The sequence below is a fragment of the Streptopelia decaocto genome (genome assembly GCF_964273445.1).
Source record: "Streptopelia decaocto genome assembly, chromosome: Z".
In the NCBI taxonomy this organism is placed as follows: domain Eukaryota; kingdom Metazoa; phylum Chordata; class Aves; order Columbiformes; family Columbidae; genus Streptopelia; species Streptopelia decaocto.
This window is the reverse complement of record NC_138657.1, coordinates 47,428,863-47,449,541: the sequence shown is the minus strand read 5'-3', so window position 1 is coordinate 47,449,541 and position 20,679 is coordinate 47,428,863. Positions and strand designations below refer to the sequence as shown.

The 20,679-nt window shown below is 43.0% G+C and overlaps 1 protein-coding gene across 1 annotated transcript; it reads left to right on the top strand.

Annotated features, from left to right (window-relative positions):
- Nucleotides 1–7,388: 7,388 nt before the first annotated feature.
- Nucleotides 7,389–18,060, top strand: CDO1 (cysteine dioxygenase type 1). The gene is made up of 5 exons (XM_082074529.1): nucleotides 7,389–7,670; nucleotides 9,913–9,990; nucleotides 11,975–12,132; nucleotides 14,957–15,126; nucleotides 17,300–18,060. The coding sequence occupies exons 1-5, from the start codon at nucleotides 7,492–7,494 to the stop codon at nucleotides 17,327–17,329; spliced, it is 615 nt and encodes a 204-aa protein (XP_081930655.1). The 5' UTR covers nucleotides 7,389–7,491; the 3' UTR covers nucleotides 17,330–18,060.
- The last annotated feature ends 2,619 nt before the right edge of the window (nucleotides 18,061–20,679 follow it).

Here is a 20,679-nt window from a genome sequence, read left to right as displayed (position 1 = left end):
AGCATATTCAGCTTTGTTTTATATTGGATAATCAAGAGGAAAAAAAAGTTCGACAACAAAGCATGTTAAATGAGTTTGTTCTTATTTGCAGAGACCACGCTTCAACTTTGCTAGCATCATACTTAATATGCTCCTAAGGCTAATAATCATAAAATGCTATGTATTTTTCTTGTCCCTGCTTTGCACTTGCTTCAATAGCCATAACACCATAAGATGTCAGGTGCATCTCACTGTATTTTAGTCAGAAAACTTTTTACTTGATGGCAAAATACCTAGAGAGACAAAATCTCATTTAGAGGTTGTTTCATCCTAAAATAAGTGGTAAAGGAAGGTTGAATGAATCACATTATCGGCTAAAGAGAGACCGAAATGAGCATGTTAAAATCGTAACATTAAGCCAGTCACATTACATCTATGTCACTTGTCTCAGCAGCGGCAAGAAATCTTCTGGGGTGCTGTAGCTCAGTCATCTGTACAGTTAGTTGGTGTAACAGTCACGGGCACAGATTTCAGCCTGTGCACATTTCAGGAGTTGGCAAGGTGCCATTTCTGGTGGGCACTTTGAACATGACCAGCCTGCTCTGAAGGTTGAAAGGCAAATAATGTGGATGGAAGCTGCTCTTTGCAAGTTGGCCTCTGTGTCAGAGGGCAGTGCTTGGGATATTTTTTAGTGGATACACTGTCCCAGTTTCAGGTGACATTTGATTCCCCTGTATGCACACTGAGGAAAAATAAACTTTGGGGAGAAAAATATTGTCCCTCTTTGAACTTAGAAGCAATCTCAAAACTTTTAAAAATTGCTTTCTAGCTTTTCCTCTGTGTAATCATCTCATACATACTTGCACTAAAGCCCTACCAATAGCGAGATTCCACAATGTTTTTTGTTAAAGATGCAGATTATAGATGGTACTATTTGTACTTCAGTTCACTCAAACCTTTCCTTGTTAGAAGCAGATGACTGAACACGGATTAATAAGATTTAGGACAAAGTACAGGAATCTCAGTGGCCTTGCCCCATATCTTCTCATGGAATAACTCCACATGAAAATTATTCATATATATGTATGTATATGTATCAGAAGAACTGAGTACAGTGTTAAGATGCTAAAGCCTTCCATGCAATTGTATGAAGAAGGAAAAAAAAAAAAAAGGTTTGAGTTCCATGTCCCAATTCCAAAAATCAATGCGTGATGTTAAAGCAGCCAAAAATGCCTCAAATGCAGCTTGGTAACAGAACTAATACCCTAGCAACTCTTAGGAACTAAAATACATTAAGAGCTCTTCAGCTTTGAAACAGGAAACCTCAAGGAAAAGAAGGACTCCAAACAGAAAACTACACAGTAAATATTGTCAGTGCAGAGAAGACTAGCCAGCACTTTAGCTTTCTCATATAAATACCACAAACTGAAAGAAACAGAAACTTATTTTAAAGTGTTTTCTCTCAGAGAGAGCAATGTCAATATTTTATATTTTATTTATAACATATGCATGTTATAAATGCTGAGAGGGGTGGCTGACACACCAGAAGGCTGTGCTACCATCCAGCGAGACCTGGACAAGCTGGAGAGTTGGGCAGGGAAAAGTTTAATGAAATATAACAAGGGCAAGTGTAGAGTCTTGCATCTGGGCAAGAACAACCCCAGGTTCCAGTATGAGTTGGGGAACAACCTGTTGGAGAGCAGTGTAGGGGAAAGGGACCTGGGGGTCAGGGTGGACAGCAGGATGACCATGAGTCAGCACTGTGCCCTTGTGGCCAGGAAGGCCAATGGCATCCTGGGGTGTATTAGAAGGGGAGTGGTTAGTAGTTCGAGAGAGATTCTCTTTCCCCTCTATTCTGCCCTGGTGAGACCACATCTGGAATATTGTGTCCAGTTCTGGGCCTCTCAGTTCAAGAAGGACAGGGAACTGCTGGAGAGAGTCCAGGGCAGAGCAATGAAGACGATGAAGTGGAGCATCTCCCTTATGAGGAAAGGCTGAGGGAGCTGGGTCTCTTTAGCTTGGAGAAGAGGAGACTGAGGGGTGATCTCATTAATGTTTGAATGTCATGAGGATGGAGCCAGGCTCTTCTCAGTGACAACCAATGGTAGGACAAGGGGTAATGGGTTCGAACTGGAACACAAGAGGTTCCACTTAAATTTGAGAAGAAACTTCTCAGTGAGGGTAACAAAACACTGGAACAGGCTGCCCAAGGAGGTTGTGGAGTCTCCTTCTCTGGAGACATTCAAAACGCGCCTGGACACCCGCCTGTAACCTCATCTAGGCGTTCCAGCTCCAGCAGGGGGATTGGACTAGATGATCTTTTGAGGTCCCTTCCAATCCCTAACATTCTGTGATTCTGTGCATAGGGTACTAACCTCCCACCAAAAGTACATCAAGTTGATTTCTTCCAAGAGTCCTTTCTGTGCTGTGTGGTTTAATGCATCACAGCTCCTCAGTGCAGTTTATTTTTTTTCATTCAGCAATACACATGCTGTTTAGTAGTTGTTAGCGTTTTCAGTGTGTGGCACGAATTAACATATGGTGCCCTTGTTTCATTAATTGATTACTGCATTTTGTAGTCCAGTGATGTTTCACTGAATGATCTATATTTGATATGATTTGTTCTCAGGCTTCCTTTTTTTCTTTTTTTCCAGTGAATCACTGTGCAAGCAGCAGGTTCTCATGCAAAATCTGTTGCGTACTGATGAATCCAGGTTATATGACTGAGTAACAGCTGCAGTGCTGTTCTACAGCCCCAGAAGGTGTCATCACACCTGGATGTGGGGGTTCATAATCATTTACCTTTGTGTTCTAGATGAGGGTTTGGGAACTGCTGTTTTATATGGTCCATTGCTTCCAAACAGCAATCCGATGTTTGCAACAAACACTTACTTTTCCTCTTGATTGTAACCCAAAAGGTCTCTTCTGTGCAATTGCTATCCTTCCAAGACTTCAAAGACCTTCATGTGAAATAAAAGGGACAGAACTGTGGGCATCATAGACTGAGGCATTTCAGGTTTTCAGATGCAGGATGCAGTTCTTAAATCATACAAAGCTTAAAGGAAAAGATGGTAATATTTTTGTAATGCTTTGGGACTATACAACACAATGTTCTATTTCAGTAAGGTGAGTTTCTTTGGCACAGGTTATTAACATTTTATCAGTATTATGCGTGACAAAATGTTCTCTTAAGCCTCCTCAGAGAGGTATTGCCATTGATTTATGTAGCCCCAAAGCCTGCACTCCAGCTGCAGATCCAGATTTTCTCTTACAAAAGCCCTCTCTGCAAGCATAAATAAACTTAGGTTAACAGAAACTTAATAACATTGGTAAAGGGGTGAAAGTGGAGGTATCTGGAGGAGAAGGTGTTAATGCTCATTACTGGGTTCAAGTGCTATCGTCTGTCTAGTCTAACAGACCAAAGAGTCACAGAATAGTTGTTTGATGCAACAGTCTGAGGATTCAGACACTTTGGATCCGGCTTTTGACTTGCCCACAATTTTAATTTGAAATGACAAGATACATCATAAAATCTTCAATCCCAAGCTACAATTCAGGCCAAATACATGACGCAAAGTGTGTTAACATGGGAGTTCATTAGTTCCATCAATCTTAATTGAAGGTTTTCCTTCAGTCAGAAGAAAAGCACTGTGACCTGCACCCCAATACGAGATGCTAGTATATGCTCAGGCACTTCAGCTGGTAAGTCTCTCTTGGAGTTACATGTCATGTCCAGTGGTTGCTTGAAGTGCTTACACTTGTCTTTTGGACAATAGTGGAGTGGTTGGGCATTTGTCCGTGAAGAAAAGTTTCTGTGGTTAAAGCCCAAACTCCCATTTTCCAAGACAAGGTTTTAACTGTTGGGGTATCAACAGGAGCGGTTGATTGGTTTCCTCTCTACCTTTCAATGAAGTTATGTCATGAAGAATGTAAGAAAGATTCACTTCTGTCTGAACTCTCTGAGGTTCTGTGCTTTTCACAAGTGCTGTATAATGTGAAATACAGGAAAATACCTTAGACTTTTATGCTTCTTCCATTAAGCTGCATGCTTGCTCTTCCTCTGTAGCCCAAAGAATGTATATCCACTTTAGTGAATGTGATTTTAGAACACCTGAGCATGAAGTACCCATGTGTTATCCTACAGATGTCATAGCATCATACAGACTCAGGAGAACCAAATGTGAGTATGTATCTTGTCCAAGAAACAGCAAGGTGTGCCATCATTAAGCAAAGCTCAAGAGCTCATTTATCAAAGAAACAAGATACAAAATCCTGATTACAGTAACTAGCAAAGGTAATTATTGCAGAATTATTTGATGGGAATGTAGCACTAAGTACTTGCTAATCATGAAAAGCCAAGGACTGAGAGAACTGGTGCTACCCAAAGGCAGGATGAAAGACCTAATTTGTGAGGCGTGTTGGTACAGGAGAGTTCTGATCAAAAATGGTTGTTTCTGTAGTTTTTTATTTTTCACTGATGTGTGACTATCCATGATACCATTACCCTTGTGCAGTCCAGCACCTGAAGAACTGAACACCAGCTGCACTGTTGCACCCTGCATTGTAAGATACCTAGATGTGAATGACAGTGCGATTTGCCTCAACTTTGGACTTAATTTTTCAAATAAGCTTTAAGTAATTGGTCTTGAAAGGGACCTAAGCTTTTTGCTATGAAATTGAAAGTAATGACATCCCTTACGCTTGTTGGAGTAAAGCCTCCCACAGATTATTATTCTATATTATTGAGACAGTTAAGAAATGCATGCAATAGTTATTTTCTACATGGGTATAAATAGATGATTTTCAGGAAAAAAAAAGCAGCACATAAAATACTGTACACTCCCTTATAAGAAACACAAATGGGAGTGTGAAGACAATTACCATGCTGTGTGGATTACAATGCTCTCTTTTTTTTTTTTCTTTTTTTTTTAAATTTTCAGTGACAGATACCCTCAGTGACTGAGGCTAGAATCTTCTGATTGCTGTGTGTGCTCACATCCTTGCACCATTTCTGTCAATGTAGTATTAGCCAAAACACAAGCTGGAGAGCCATAAATACTGTTCCTAGTGATTTTCATGCAATCAAGTAATGGACTTCTATAAAAAAGATCGACAAGTGATATTGAACAATTCAAAATTTAAAACTGTGTGAACACTTTTGAATAGGAGCAAATAAAAGCATATGATTGTCTATTACCGCAAGAGAAAATTAAGGTTTTGGTACACAAAGAAAAAACTTTGACAAATGGATACAGCAATTTGGGTTTACTGCTATAGTACACAAGAACAGCAGTTTGAAACTGCAATAGGTAGATCCACCATGATCCCTTAGTCATAACAGAGAAAGGTATAAAATGCCCTTTTGTTTTTACTAGTAGTATTTACAGGCATCAGTAATGATCCCATCAACATTGTTCTGAGGTTTCTGGGATTAACAGCAGAAGCATAATTCCATTTTGTTTTGTTTTGTTTTGTTTTTTTCCCAAATTTTAATACCAGAACATTACCAAACTTATAGGTGTACAAATAAGGAGAGGGACATTGTAACTGTTGGAAAATAATATAAATCAGATCCTGGGAATACCAGAATAGACCAAAACCAAAAAAATGTTTAGAAAGCTTATCTCACTGTTCATTTCACAATCCATTTTGGTGATCTTTACAACAACTTCTTGTTGTAAAATATTTTAATCCTTTGGGCAGTGTTTCCAACAACCTGTGAAACAATGTGAATTCTTCCTTTTAAATAAATGGCATGGGGTGTTTCACACTAATTCTAACTGTTTGGAACCTACAGCAGTTTTAATGATGCCCATATGGGAATACTTGAGCAAGTACTGAAAAAAGTGCCACTTGCCCATACAATATTTTGACACTAACCAATAGCTAAAACAGACCTGAGGCAGATTCGTTAAGAAAGGAGGCACTCATTCTCAATGTGAGTTTGAACAGGTTGCTGAGGGAGGTGATGTGTTTGTTCACTACCTACAGTTCTCCCAGGAAGAGTGTGTGTTTTCTGCTTTAATCACACAATTGCTGTTGATACCAGTGCTTGGGTATCCTATTTGTGTTTCAGAGAGTCAGGATGGTCTTAGGTTCTTTCAGACCTTAAAAAGTCTGCTTGCATCACAGTTCTCTCTCACACACAAACACAACTTGTTAAAAAAGTAGTGATAAGGTTGGGTCTGCTTTCTGTCTGCCAGGAGAGGTTCTGGACCGATGCCTGACAATGTACATTTGTTTGTATTTCACTCCAGTGCACTAGCTCCCAGCGCCATTTAAATCTGTGGGAATGTATTCCCAGTTGCAGTGGAGCCAGGAGTCCATCCAGCCTCTCAAGTTGTAGCTACTGTATTAATGGTGCTTCTTTTTCTCACATGTACTTGATGCACAGGTCAGGAAGAGGGAAGAGAAAGGAGGCATGCTAGAAATCCCTCAATGTGACTGTCTCTAAGGGAAATCCCAAGCTGCCAGTATTGTAACCAACTAGACTCAGAGCTAGAGCAGAGCACATCACCGATCTGCTTACTTCCAACCCCTCAGTCATCAGACAGATGTAAATAGCTAACTCTTTCCTTTAGAAAGAAAAAAAGGGATTTTTTTAAAGCAAAATTTGATTATGGATAGTGAATTCCATTGCCAGAATTCATGACTAAGAAACATCCTATTAACAGTTGAACTGGAAATGAAGACGGTTGGCATGGCATATGTTTGCTCTGCAGTATATAGGTTTGACACACTGAGGAGTGGAAGAATAGTGTGTCATCTTAGACTGGCCTCCTTTGTCCTATTTGTTACATTTCCAGGTATCATGCCGAGTGCTAAGGGTCACAGCAGCCCTAAATGTGACTGTAGAGTGCACGATTTTCAAGGAACAGCACTTTCAACAGACAGGCTGTAAGAATGTAACCTCCAGCTTTTAAATAGATCTTCTACATCCATGTTTGTAAATCCAGTCTCAACATTTCTGTGTTGCAGCTTATCTGCCTGGAAGCTTGTTCCTTTATGGTCTAAGTAACGGTGGCACCGGCGGGCCACGCTTCGCAAGCTGCAGACCTTGTGCAAGAGGGCTGAAGATGCAGACGCAAAGAGGCCTGGCAGGGAAAGCGAGAGCTGCGTGGAGGCTGCTGCCGGGAGAGGTGCTTCCCGCCCGGCAGCGACAGCCACTTCTCTTCGTGTTCCCTCCACCGCGGATATCAGGGAGCCAAACGCCTGCCCGCCTGCCCCAGGGGTTAGAGCGGGATCTGCCCGCACCGCCCCGGCTCGCTGAATGGACTGACGGCGGACAGGCAGACGCAGGCGGTAGGAAGTGTGCCCTTGCAGGCGGCTCTGGCTGCCCCCGCCCGCCGGGGTCGGTGGCCCCCCTACCGGGGACGGGCACGCGTGGCCAAGGGCCCGCCCGCTGCCGCCGCCCAGCCCCTCCGCCCGCCGGGGCGGTGGTAAGCTCCCGCCGTGCCTCCCGACGTATAAAGGGAGGCGGCGGGGGCCGGCTGCGGGCAGCGGCTGGCGGTGATGGAGCAGCCGGTGCAGACGGAGATGTGGAAGGCGCAGAGCCTGGAGGAGCTGATCCGCATCCTCCATCGGATATTCGCCGAGGATAAAGTCAGTGTGGAGGAAGTTCAGGAGCTGATGGAGTCGTACGAGAGCAACCCGGAGGAGTGGCTGCAGTACGCCAAATTCGACCAGTACAGGTACAAAACACCCCGGAGCGGGGAGCCCCACGCACCGTGTAAGCGAGGCCGGCGGCGGAGCAAAGAGGCGGACGGGGAGCGGGGACGGCCGGGACGCCCACTCCCCCTTCCCCCCCTGACACGGCCGATAGAGCCGAGGGGGGCGAAGGGCAAAGGCCCCGGGAGGGAGAATGCGGTGCCCCGCGGCGTGGCGGGCGGGGAGCGGGCGGGACGGCGGTGGCCAATGGCGGCACCGGCGGGTGCGGGCGGGCGGCTGCCGCCCCGCACCCGGCATTGGCGGTTTCCCGGCTGCGGTCGTGCGGGGACCTCCGAGGCGTGTCGCCCTTAGTCCCGCGGGAGTAACCGTCGGAGCAGACAGAAACACGCTGAAGCGACAAAAAAAACCCTTTAACAACTGGAAAAGAAATTTTTAAAAAGGCAGGTAGGCAGCAGAAACAGCTGCGCGGCGGGAGCACACCGCCCCAAAGCGGGGCGTCCGTGTCTGTAGAGGAGCCCGTGCGTGTTATTTTTTTCCCGGCTTTATGCTTGTCTTTTCCTCCTCCGCGGTAGTGTGGCTCGAGGCTCTTTGCTGCCTGCGAGAAGGAAGGAAAATACTTGTTAGGGATTTGAGTTCGTCTGACTTTGCTGACAACTTATTTATTCCTGTCATTGGTGGCTTGTCTTAAATTTCAATATAAATACATTTTATTTGAGTGCTTTCTTTAAAAAAAACAGTACCCACCCCCCCTCCAACTTTTCCTTTTAACCTTGCTATCATGCAAGCATCACTCTGGCTTGACTTTTTTTTTTAGCCTCCTTTCACCTGGTGTTGACTATCCTCTATTCAGAACAAATCACAAAATTTGTAATGGAACATAAGAAACTAAGAACAGGAAAAACAAAGTGTGCTAACATGAAAAATGTGCATGGCAGCTTTTTTTTTTCTGGGCAGCCAGACCTGCTGTACAGAAATAACGGCACTTGAAAGGTTCGGTTGAATGCCAGCATTGATTGCTTATGTTCTGACATCATAGGAAAAATATGTCTACCTAATAAACACACAAAATGTGGATGCATTGAGAGGCAGCATATAGCTACACGTGTTATGCTTAGAAAATAATTAGTTATAAGCATCCTATCTTTATTAGAATATAGTGGATTTATGGGGAAACTATTTTAAAAGCATTCCGTTGACATCAGTGCACTTTCTGTCTGCTTTTCTGCTTGCATCTGTTAGGCGAGAGCTGGGCATCTTGTCATTGGCATGAATATTTGCTTTATTGGCAAAGTGCAAATCATCATGGCTAAAGCTAAAATGAAACCGGAAGGTTCCACTGGGTTACTTGCACCATAACAGCTAGAAGCACCAGCCCCGAGTCAGAAGAGACCCACTGTGAAAAGCAATGTACAGTGCAAAATCCCAGTGTCTTCCCTAGTGAACATTTCAACAGGATGAGATGAGCAGCAGCAGGAGACTACAGTCTCCTTGCAGGAGACTACAAGGAAACAAACATAAGGTGTTGCTATTACAGTTGTTTTCAAGCCCTGAGGCCAAATCACAGTTTAGAATGCACATATTGATAAAAAACCTTTAGGAGCAAGCTTATTCTGCGCTACCTATAAGCGAGCACTTGAAAAATATTTTTAATAACTTTGGTCTGATAAACTTTGTTTACAAGTAGATGCTGGCAGAAATCACCACACAGGTGTTTTATCCACACATGAATGATACAGTAAAAGACCTAGAGCTTTCATGAACAGAGTAGGAGGACCATGTACAGAAAGCCTGACATCTTATTTCTCTGTGGGGTTTTTTTGCTTGTACAAATGAGTTCTGTGTAACAGAAGGAAAGCCAAGAATATCTGAAAAGGAACTGCAGAAGAATGTGACTATGTATTTTTCTTGTTTCATTGCAGTCTTCTGTTTCTAATTATAAGCCAGCTGCTGAGGTGACTTCATTCAATAACTATTTTGATTTGATCCTGTTTATGATGCTAGTCTTAGACTTACCGTTCCAAAACTCTAATATGATTAGCAATATGATTATAAAATATATCCTTTTTTTTCTTCCCATGAATGTAACTTTTACAAAAAAATAGCTTAAAAGTACAATTTCATTTTTTTCCAAGTAAAACTTGGCTTTCAGGAAAAAGACAAAAAAGGGTTTTTATATATCACAACCTTCCTTCACAGACATGTTTGTATAATTTCGTCTTTGATAGGCATATCAGTACAATAAAAAGCAAACACTTTATATTTCAGGTATACAAGAAATCTTGTGGATAATGGAAATGGAAAGTTCAACTTGATGATCTTGTGCTGGGGTGAAGGGCATGGCAGGTTCGTATCCAAAGACTATGGTTTTAGCAAACATATAAAGCCACTGTATCTTTCACTATAATTACAGAAAGACACAAATAATCAGCCCTATGTGAGCTATCAGAAAAAAGTGAAAATATCTGAAAACTGAGCTGTGCAGAGCTCCTGTTGGTATAGCAGTCCTGAATATTTGCTATATCTGTTGCAAGTTTGTACCTCGTGGGCACTCTCTTAAAAATGCTCTGCTCTTCTACCCAATCTAAGCTTCCCTTCTGTTAGGGAAAGTTTTAGTCCCAGCAATACAGTGGGTCCTATGGGCTGGACAGATTGAACAGATGCTGTTCAACCTGTCCCGTACAACAGACCTGTAAAACACTGTTTGCAGAAGAAGGGCTTGGTGCCGTTTAAATAGTCTTTGTTCTCCCTTGATGTTTGAATCCTGCCTCTGTGACAAAATGAGAAAAGTAGGTTCAAGTTAGGACTGCAAGCTGTGAGGAGGGAGCCCCTTTCATGCAATACTTGGGTTTCTCTAGGCTCATGCATCCCATCTCCTCCCTCAAAACAGACCACACTGCTGATGCATCCTGTGGAGTTGTGTGCACAAGGGTCTGTACTGGCTTGTGAAGTCCTACAAACATGAGAGCAGGATCTGTCCCTCGCGGAGTCTTTCACAAAATGTTGGCTAAACCGAAACATGGAATAACAAAACTTGCAGGTGTTGACTGATAATTCTGGCATATAAATAGAAAACGTAAGGAAATATCAGAGCTGTATTTTTGTTTGTTTTAATTGAGCGTACAATTGAACATTTACAGTATTCTCTAGGGGATGCCATGATGTTATACTCCAAGGGATCCAGGAACCAAGCCCACAGCCTTTACTTCTTACAGGCTGTTCCCACAAAGCCTGTAATTTATGTCAAACTATTCAAGCATTTGCTAGAGCTGGACAGAGACCACAAGTTGTTTTTGCTTCCCACACAAGGAGGACCAGATTGTTCTCACTGCTTGCAGAAGGAGCATGACAACGTGGCATCTGTGAACTGTTCTGTGCCTGAAGCAAGCTCTGCTCTCTTGGCATCCCAGTTTGTAAGAAACCCTGACATTTGTTTACTGAAAACAGTAACCTACAAGTACAAAATTTTGGTTGAAACTCATTAGCACTGTACTTCTGGGAGGGTCAAATTCCCCCTTCTCCCTCACCCCCAGTGGGTGGAGAGCTCTCCCTTTGTCCTAATCCCATTGACTTCCATAATGGTCAGTTAAAAAAATAAAACCAAAACTAAATTACTTATCTAGTCTGTATGTCTCCAAGTGTAGCAACTAAAACATGCTTCAGAGTAATAAGAGGCATCCAGCAAGCAGACAGATCATACTAGATCCTGTTGTTTTGTCCATGTTTTATTAAACTAGTGAAAGTAACAGCTTACTGTAGTTGGTTGTACTTAGTACCATCAGAGTAGGGAGGTACAGCATTTTTTCTTAAATAAATGGCTGCGCAACCCAGCAGTAAAGAGGCCATAGAAATTAAGTGGAACTAGCTCCTTTCTCCCATGTTTTGTGAGCAAGCATGGTGGATCAGCATGTATCAGGTATACTTGCAAGTTTATACCAGCCTCTGCCTGGGATCACTGTGGAAAGCATCATTTCATTTGTTAGCCCACAAGAATTTTTGTTTTCTGAAGAATTTTTCTGTCCTCCTCCCTCCTCCAGACTTCCTATGTATTTCTCTGTGGCAAAGTCATAGGTTGATCAATATCTGACCCTTCTCCAAGTCCTGTTGTATGTCAGCTTATCTCAGTACATTTCTGAAGTAGCAGGTTTAAGAAGGCATGCCTTAGTCACTGTGAATGTTTTGTTTTGTTTTTCCATAAGACTTTCGTGCAATGACATTTCATTCTAGGGCTATGTCCAGATACAATGGGCTATGCTATCTGTCCTGTTTGTTGTACTGACATTATGTACCTATATCACACTGAGTTTCATTATTCTTTTTGCATATATAGCAGCATCCATGATCACACTGACTCACACTGCTTTATGAAGATCCTCCAGGGAAACCTAAAGGAGACTCTGTTTGAATGGCCTGAAAAAAAAGGCAATGGTGAAATGACTAAGAAATCAGAACGAGTTTTGAGGGAAAATCAGTGTGCCTACATTAATGGTAAGCTATTAAGCTTGTTTTGACAACTACACATCCATGAGTCTTATTCCTAACAAATGAGTTAATCTGCTCTCTAGTCTCCTGACTTTAATAGCATAATATTACACTCAGTTACACACCAGTGCCCCCAGCCCCACCCCTCTGGGATTTCACACTGAACACAACACCAGCAGCCTCAGCGCTCACGCTCCGGGACTCGAACTCAGGTGATCCAACAGACTCTGCCTCCTGACACAGCCGGGACAACAGGCGCTCGCCACCGCACCCGGTCAAGAGAGGTTCTCCTTCCCCTCTGCTCTGCTCTGGTGAGACCGCATCTGGAATGTTGTGTCCAGTTCTGGGCTCCTCAGTTCAAGAAGGACAGGGAACTGCTGGAGAGAGTCCAGTGCAGGGCAACAGAGATGATTAAGGGAGTGGAGCATCTCCCTTATGAGGAAAGGCTGAGAGAGCTGGGTCTCCTTAGCTTGGAGAAGAGGAGACTGAGGGGTGACCTTATTTATTTTTACAGATATATAAAGGGTGAGTGTCATGAGGATGGAGCCAGGCTCTTCTTGGTGACAACCAATGGTAGGACAAGGGGTAATGGGTTCAAATTGGAACACAAGAGGTTCCACTTAAATTTGAGAAGAAACTTCTTCATGGTGAGGGTGACAGAACACTGGAACAGGCTGCCCAGTGGGGTTGTGGAGTCTCCTTCTCTGGAGACATTCAAAACCCACCTGGACACCTTCCTGTGTAACCTCATCTAGGTGTTCCTGCTCCAGCAGGGGGATTGGACTAGATGATCTTTTGAGGTCCCTTCTAATTCCTAACACTCTGTGATTCTGTGAAATCAGTGATTGTAGTACTGACACGCAGCTTCAGCAGAATTGAAATGCTCAGATCTATCCAATCTACAAAAAAAATGTCTGACTCCACAGATGCTGGGAGATGACTGAGTTTCCACCAGTAAGGCTCCCTAGGTACCTAAATCTGTGCCATTACATGTATCTGTAATTATCACCACCTTGTGCTATGCTGGAAGCCACCCTGGAGTGACCAGCTTGGTGTGGCATATTCTGATGCTCTGAAAGACGTTGCACATCACACTGAACAGCAATGAGTTTGGCAGAACAAAGGCAAAGTGTAAGAAAAGGGGGCTGTCTGCCTTTTATGCAATGAGTTAAAAACTGGAGCATGCACCTTGTGGAGCTGAGCCTGGGAATTCCCCTGTTGGAGGGAGCTTCATGTTGGGTTATGGACTGAGCCAGGGTGGGGGCATTGGGGCAATAAAAGACAAGTGCTCTGCAGCCCTCAGATGAAGGTATGCCACATTAGGTGAAAATGCAGAATCCTTGGGACAGGGCATGCAAGAAGGAGCATGACATATCAGTTGATGCTCCTGTGCCAGGGACATGGGTTCTCAGACTCAATCAGGTTTTTCCTACCCATGAGGTTGTTTCCGATGCAAGCAATTGCACCCTGTGTGCATCTGATCCAAAGCTTCCTTGGTTGATTTAAGGAAATTTGATATCCAGTTCTCTCAGGCAGTTTGAATCTCTGCAATGTTTCATAACAGACGTTTTGGTTTAAAAGAAACAGGTAAAACAAGTAGATGGAAAACACTGATAGTGTGTTGGTCACTCTACTCCAGTAGTGACTGACCTTCATCTTTCTATTGCATGCTTCTTGGTTGCTCTTGTACTTTGAGGTTAGAACTCATTAAACAGAGTTTATTGCAGTGTCCCATTAGATAAGCATAGATTTGGGACATTTTTCCCTATGTCCACTATTTAGATAAAGTATGTTAGCAACACTTAGGGCTTACTCTTCAAATGTATCAGAGTTAAGAGTGTACTCATGACTCTCAGGCTATCATGCCTATGTTTCACAATACAGGTCCAAGTATTATATAAAATATTAATTCGAGTACAAAGGCCTGAGTTGTTTATACAGCAGGGTCATAAATTTAAATTCAAGGTCTCTTTTAAGTAACTCAAAAATTCCACTTCAGTGTAGAATAGAAATAATTTGTTTCATGGATGTGATTCTTCATACCTTACATTTTTATGTGTGAGCTTGGTTTCTACTCCACCATCTTAGAAAGTGCCATTAGTTCATTAGTAACCACACAACAGACAGTACCTTGTTTTGTTACATGTTCAATTATGTTTACTATTCAGTTAAGGTTGGAGGCATGCCAGTCACTACTAATTTGTCGCTTTAGTCGAAAGAGCAGACAAATGAAAAGCTAGTCTCCAAACTCATAAATGGGAAGGATTAAGAAACAGATGCCTGCAGTATAATACAACTGTATCTCCCTCCCTAAGTCCATGCCTCAAATACATGTAGCTGACCTTCAGTGTGACCACTGTCCTTGTTACTGGTCCACGACTTAGCAATACAAAAACTTTTTCCCTGTAGAATGTCATGCTGATTTTTAGAAATACAAACCTTGCTACTTCTGACGCATCTATAACAACAGCTTTTCCTAGGAAAGTAGATAACCTTGGCGTACTTTGGGAATGATAGCTGGAAAATTACTGACAGCGTGGCCTTCTGTAGGTGTCCCTGGACTCCTGTTGGCCTTTATCCTGTAGCAAATAATCCAGAAGTTACGTAAGTGCAGAAGGCCATGACATTTTTAATTATCAGTTTATTTAGGAATCAGTGCTAGAGAACAGCAGTCACATTCCCTGTACCAAGTTACATGTAGCCCATAAGTGTGCGAGCATGCCTAACTGGCTTGCTCAGTTTGGTTTAGAAAGCATTTTTCCAGGCATCTGAGATCTCATTAAATGTTCCCACTAACACAACCTCTTATTTCATGTCCTTGCTGGTGTAGACTCCATTGGCCTGCACCGTGTGGAGAACATAAGCCACACAGAGTCTGCTGTTAGCCTGCATTTGTACAGCCCACCCTTCGACAGCTGCAACACCTTCGATCAGAGGACTGGACACAAGCACAAAGTCAAGATGAGCTTCTACAGCCAGTTCGGAGAAAGGACTGTCTGTGTAAGTATGAGATAATACTCTCTCTGCTCGCCCTCAGGTCCTGAGCCCTCGGTCCCTGCGGGGACTGGCACAAGGGGCTGCCCCGCTACCCGTGCTGCCCTCCTGCCCACGCTGCCCTCCTGCCTGCACAGGGCAGGTCACCAGTGCCCCAGGACAGGCAGGAGGTCTGGCAGGCCCTGCCTTTCCCAGGGCATCTGCCTTTAGGACCATCATAAAACCTGTTTCCAAATACTATTTGATCTGTCAGTTTGCACTTCCTTCGTATGGAGTTTGCTGCTTTGTAGCTTGCCTTCCCTTTATCAGCAGGAGATCGGTTCTGAACAGAGAGGAGGATTCATGTGAATTTTGCTACTAGCTAAGCAGCTTCAGGCAGCAAATGATGGTAAATGCAACCCAGTCAATGGAAAACTGTGAAGCATTGTTTTGGCCAGCTTAAGTCAAGTGTAACATTTCCTGCCTACACTGTTCTGCCAAAAAGCATCATATTTCAAGTCAGTTGTTTAAAACCTTGTAGCTTACTGTGAAGATTTAATAAAGTTAATTTAATTCTTTAAAATCAAAACTTTAATACAGAAATACTCTGAGAGTGAGAGTAGGCGGGTTGGCTGTTGTCTGCATTCTTGAGCAATAGCATGAGATTTTATTTAGATAGAAAATAAATCTTAAAATCAACTTTGAGGGACCAAGTTAAGGCATCTGGGAGAGGTACATAGGGTTCCTTTTGGTGCTTTTCCATGCATTGGGAAACATAACTACTTATACAAGGAGAAAAGACAGATTCTTGATGTTCAGCCACAGAGATTCAAAGACTTTGGTTTTGTTAAATACAGAACACTTACCTTTCACTGAAGCCAGAAATCCGGTGCCCAGGAGTTTCCTGGAGTGAGCTCTTAGTAAGATCCAGTTAAAGTTTTATATAATCAACAAGTACCACGTAAATTATTTCTTTGAAGCTTGTCACATTACGTGATTACAACTTTACCAAACAGCTGAAACAGAAACTTTGCCCTTTTTAAGTTTGAAAGGCCCTTGAGAAAGTAAACTCAAACCTATAATTCAGATTTTAAAGGGAAATTAACATGGAAAAATGTTGAACAAAATTCACAACAGAATTCAATGCTTGCTTTTTTTTTCATTTTAAATGCTTACTGAATATGAAGTAAGTAAGATAACAAGCGAGACTAGATGTTCTGACTTGGACTAGTGTCCTTGTATCGATCTGTAAACATCTGGCAGTATTTGTATCTTTGTGGGAAACTGGATCTGACTTACAGGACAGGGGTAAATCTTAATCATTGGGCCTCTTTCATGAATTCCTGTAAACTGAATTCCAGTAAGGGTGAAAATGGTAGCAAGTCTGGGACATCCATCTGCCTGAAATGACTTCATGCTACAAAAACCTGGTTTCAGTGAGGGTTTCTGGAAAGCTGATTGGAAAATCAATCTTTTTTCTGCTTACTACATGTCAAAAGGACGTAGAGATTAATATAAATTTCACTTGTGTATCTTTTATGAGTGAGAAGATCTGCCTAGCTAAAGAACAATCAGTGCTTCCTCTTTGTCTTAAATTTTTCTGCGGGTAAAGCACATAGGTAAATTCCTACTGACTTCTGGCCATGATGAAGCCTTAATTAACTAAATCTCCAGTAAATACATGAGAAGTTATATAGACCTAATAATTAAAATAGTATGCAGTATATCCAGGGATCTTCCTATGGAAGTAACTGTTTACACAGCTCAGGTACAAACCATGAAAATGCCGATGTAAAAGTTCACTGAGGTAAAACTGATTTCGTCTTGGGTGTCATACCACATCAGTTCCTGCCATCAGAAATTTTACTGAGGAAGGTGATTTCTCTTTGCAGCCTGTCTTCCAAGCAGTTTCTGTCAAAACAAAGCAGAGCAGAGTACTGGGAAGACGGCCTGAAGGAGGAAGCACTGCACAGCTGTCCCTTCTGCTGTGGGCTTGCTTGTGGTCACATGGGGCTAATGGAGAGGGTGATTTTGTTAGGTGCACAGTGCCCTCTGTAAAACTCTGGCAAGGAGTACTGAAAATAAATACACTAGGTATTTTATGGTGCCAAGCTACTCCGGGAATGAAGGCCCATGCTGAGAACATGAAGTAGGTGGTGCCTGTTTCCTTAAAACAGCAATTTCTCCTCTTTCCTTTTAGGCAACAGCAGTGCCACAGGAGAACAACTGAGGGGTACCAGCGTGCGTACGCCCAAGACCTGCTGAATGTTTAACCGGGGATAGAAGACATGCACAGCTAAGGCAAACAGCCAGCTACATTTCTGTACCTTGTACATAGAAGAACACTAGGGCAGCTTCCAGGCCACCCACAGTTTCCCTGAGCGAACACTGATTATGGGACACTAAGCTAACTAGTGCCATGAACTGCTTCTGGGGTTAGATGCCTTTTCTTAGGCTCCTGTGAGAATTAAGTAGTTTGCTTTCTGATTCTAGCCTCCCTTTAATTCCACTTGTGATACCACACTGAGAATATGAGAAACAGAGTTTTTAAACATCATCTGACACTGCTTGATAGGCCTACGTGTATGTATGGTCTCAATATAATTAATAACTATATAAATTTCTAAGCTTCCAGTCACTTGTACGTATAGGTAGTATGCTAGATCCAACTAGCAGCAGCTCTTTTTTTTAATTAAATCTATTAGGTTTTAATGCTCTAGGCCATTTTGATAGTTTTGTGCTTTTTTTACTTTTTATTTTTTACAAATTCGTTTGTCAGATCTTGTTTTAAATAAGGAGCAACAAAATGCTTCATGCACAATGATTTTCAGAATTGATTGGGCAGAGATTTGGGGTTTTAATAAGACTAATCATACTTAATTCAGCTAATGTCCAGTTCCCAAAGTATTCTGTATAGCTGGTGAAAAAGGTAACTGAAATAAAACTGGATTTGTGCACAGATGTTAAAGTTTTCAGCCTTTTTCTCTTGGTATCTAAAATACTAATCACATTTTCCCAAAATCCACATTCCTTATGAACATCTAAATCTTTTCCAAGTAATACACTGTTAGAAAGGGCTTTAAAAAGTTGGAACTATTTCAAACATGCAAAGAATCCTGATCCCAATTAAGCTGGTGGGAGTTCTGCCACGAAGTTCACTAATGCTTAGTTTTATGCTCCAGATTTAGTTACAAGGAAAGAACCATCTTGAAAAAACTTAACTCTAATTAAACATATCAAAATCGGCAAATCTGTCTGCACAGAGTCTGTCCCATTCTTTCAATGCAGATAGTACATAAGACAAGTGGGGAATGTGTAGCAAGTCTCCTCGTCTTGTGAGTTGTCTGCTGGTTACTCAGGCAGCAGTTTAACAGTGTCCCTTTTAGATGTGTTGCCTATTTGCCTCCATGATTACAAGCCCAGAAAATACTTTATGAGACCCTGTTTCCAGGGATCAGTACATGTCCTTGCCAAAAGTCCCTCTCCAAGCTTTCTTATAGGTTCCCTTTAGGTACTGGAAGGCTGCTGTAAGGTCTCTCCAGAGCCTTCTCCAGGCTGAACAACCCCAACTCTCTCAGCCTGTCCTCACAGAAGAGGTGCTCCAGCCGTCTGTTTGTCTTCATGGCCTTCTATAGACTCGCTCCAACAAGTCCATGTCCTTCTTATGTTGAGGACTCCAGAGCTGGATGCAGAACTCCAGGTAGGGTCTCACCAAAGCAGGGTACAGGGGCAGAATCACCTCTCTTGACCTGCTGGTCACACTTCTTTTGAGGCAGCCCCAGCATATTGTTGGCTTTGTAGGCTGCAAGCACACATTGCTGGCTCATGTTGAGCTCATCAGCCAACGCTCCCAAGTCCTCCTCAGGGTCGCTCTCAGTCCATTCCCCAACCATCCTGTATTTGCGCTTGGGATTGTCCCAACCCATGTACAGGACTTTGTACTCGGCCTTGTTGAACTTCATGAAGTTTGCACAGGTCCAGGTCTGAAGCCTGTCGAGGTCCCTCTGGGTGGCATCCCTTCCCTCCAGTGCGTCAACCACACTTGCACAGGTTGGTGTCATCGGCAAACTTGCTGAATGTGCACTCAATCCCTTGGTCCTTGTTGCTGACAAAGATGTTAAACAGCACCTGTCACGATACCAATGCCTGAGGAACACCATTAGTTACTGGTCTCTGCTTGGACATAGAGCCATTGACCACAACTTTCAGTGTGACCATCCAGCCAATTCCTTATCCACCAAGTAGTCCATCCATCAAATCCATGTCTCTCCAATTTAAAGACAAGAATGTCATGGGGGACAGTGTCAAATACTTTGCACAAGTCCAGGTAGATGACAACAGTTGTTTTTCCCTTATCCTCCAACGCTGTAACATCATGGAAGGCCACCAAATATGTAAGGCATGATTTGCCTTTAGTGAAAACGTGTTGGCTGTCACCAATCACCTCCTTATTTTCCTTGTGCCTTAGCACAGTTTCCAGAAGGATCTGCTCCATGATGTAACTGGGCACAGAGGTGAGACTGACTGACCTGTAGTTCCTCAGGTCTTCCTTTTTTACCTTTTTAAAGATGCAGGTTATGTTTCCCCTTTTCCAGTCAGTGGGAACTTCACCAGAATGCCCTGACTTCTCAAATATGATGGACAGTGGCTTAGCAAGTTCATCCACCAGTTCTCTCAGGACCCGCAGATGCATCTTGTCATGTCCCATGGGCTTGTGCACCTCCAGGTTCCTTAGATGGTCTTGAACCTGATCATCTCCTACAGTGGGTAGTTCTTCCTTCTCTTAGTCCCTGCCTTTGCTTTCTGTATCTTTGTTGATGTGGCCAGAGCACTTGCCAGTGAAGACTGAAGCCAAAATGTCATTAAGTACCTCGCCCTTCTCCTTATCCCCAGTAACCGGGTCTCCCATTTCCTTCTGGAGAGGGCATACATTTTCCCTAGTCTTCCTTTTATCACTGGCATGCCATTAGAAGCTTTTCATGTTGCTCTTGATGTCCCTGGCCAGACCTAATTCTATCAGGGCTTCAGCTTTCCTAACCTGATCCCTGGCTGCTCAGACAATTTCTCTGTATTCCTCCCAGGCTACCTGTCCTTGCTTCCACCCTCTGTAACCTTCCTTTTTGCGTTTGAGTTTGTCCAGGAACTCCTTGTTCACCCATGAAAGCCTCCTGATGTTTCTGCCTGACTTTCTCTCTGTTGGGATGCATTGGTCCTGAGCTTGGAGGAGATGATCCTTGAATATTACCCAGCTTTCTTGGGCCCCTCTTCCCTCCAGGGCTTTGTCCCATGGTACTATACCAACCAGATCGCTGAAGAAGGCAGAGTCTGCTCTCCTGAAGTCCAGGGTAGTGAGCTTGTTGTGCACCTTTCTTACTGCCCTAAGGATCTTGAACTCCATCATTTCATGGTCACTGCAAACAAGGCGGCCCTTGAGCTTCAAATTCCCCACCTTGTTCAAATTCCGCTCCTTGTTGGTGAGAACAAAGTCCAGCATAGCACCTCTCTTCCTTGGCTCCTCTATCACTTGGAGAAGGAAGTTGTTATCAACACATTCTGGGAACCTCCTGGATTGCTTATGCC

What these genes read in the sequence shown, in the direction of transcription:
- CDO1 (XM_082074529.1), top strand. Translation starts at nt 7,492, where the DNA reads ATGGAGCAGCCGGTGCAGACGGAGATGTGGAAGGCGCAGAGCCTGGAG. An exon ending in GCCAAATTCGACCAGTACAG is followed by an intron (nt 7,671 to 9,912) that starts GTACAAAACACC and finishes TTTATATTTCAG; the next exon opens with GTATACAAGAAATCTTGTGG. An exon ending in TCGGAGAAAGGACTGTCTGT is followed by an intron (nt 15,127 to 17,299) that starts GTAAGTATGAGA and finishes CTTTCCTTTTAG; the next exon opens with GCAACAGCAGTGCCACAGGA.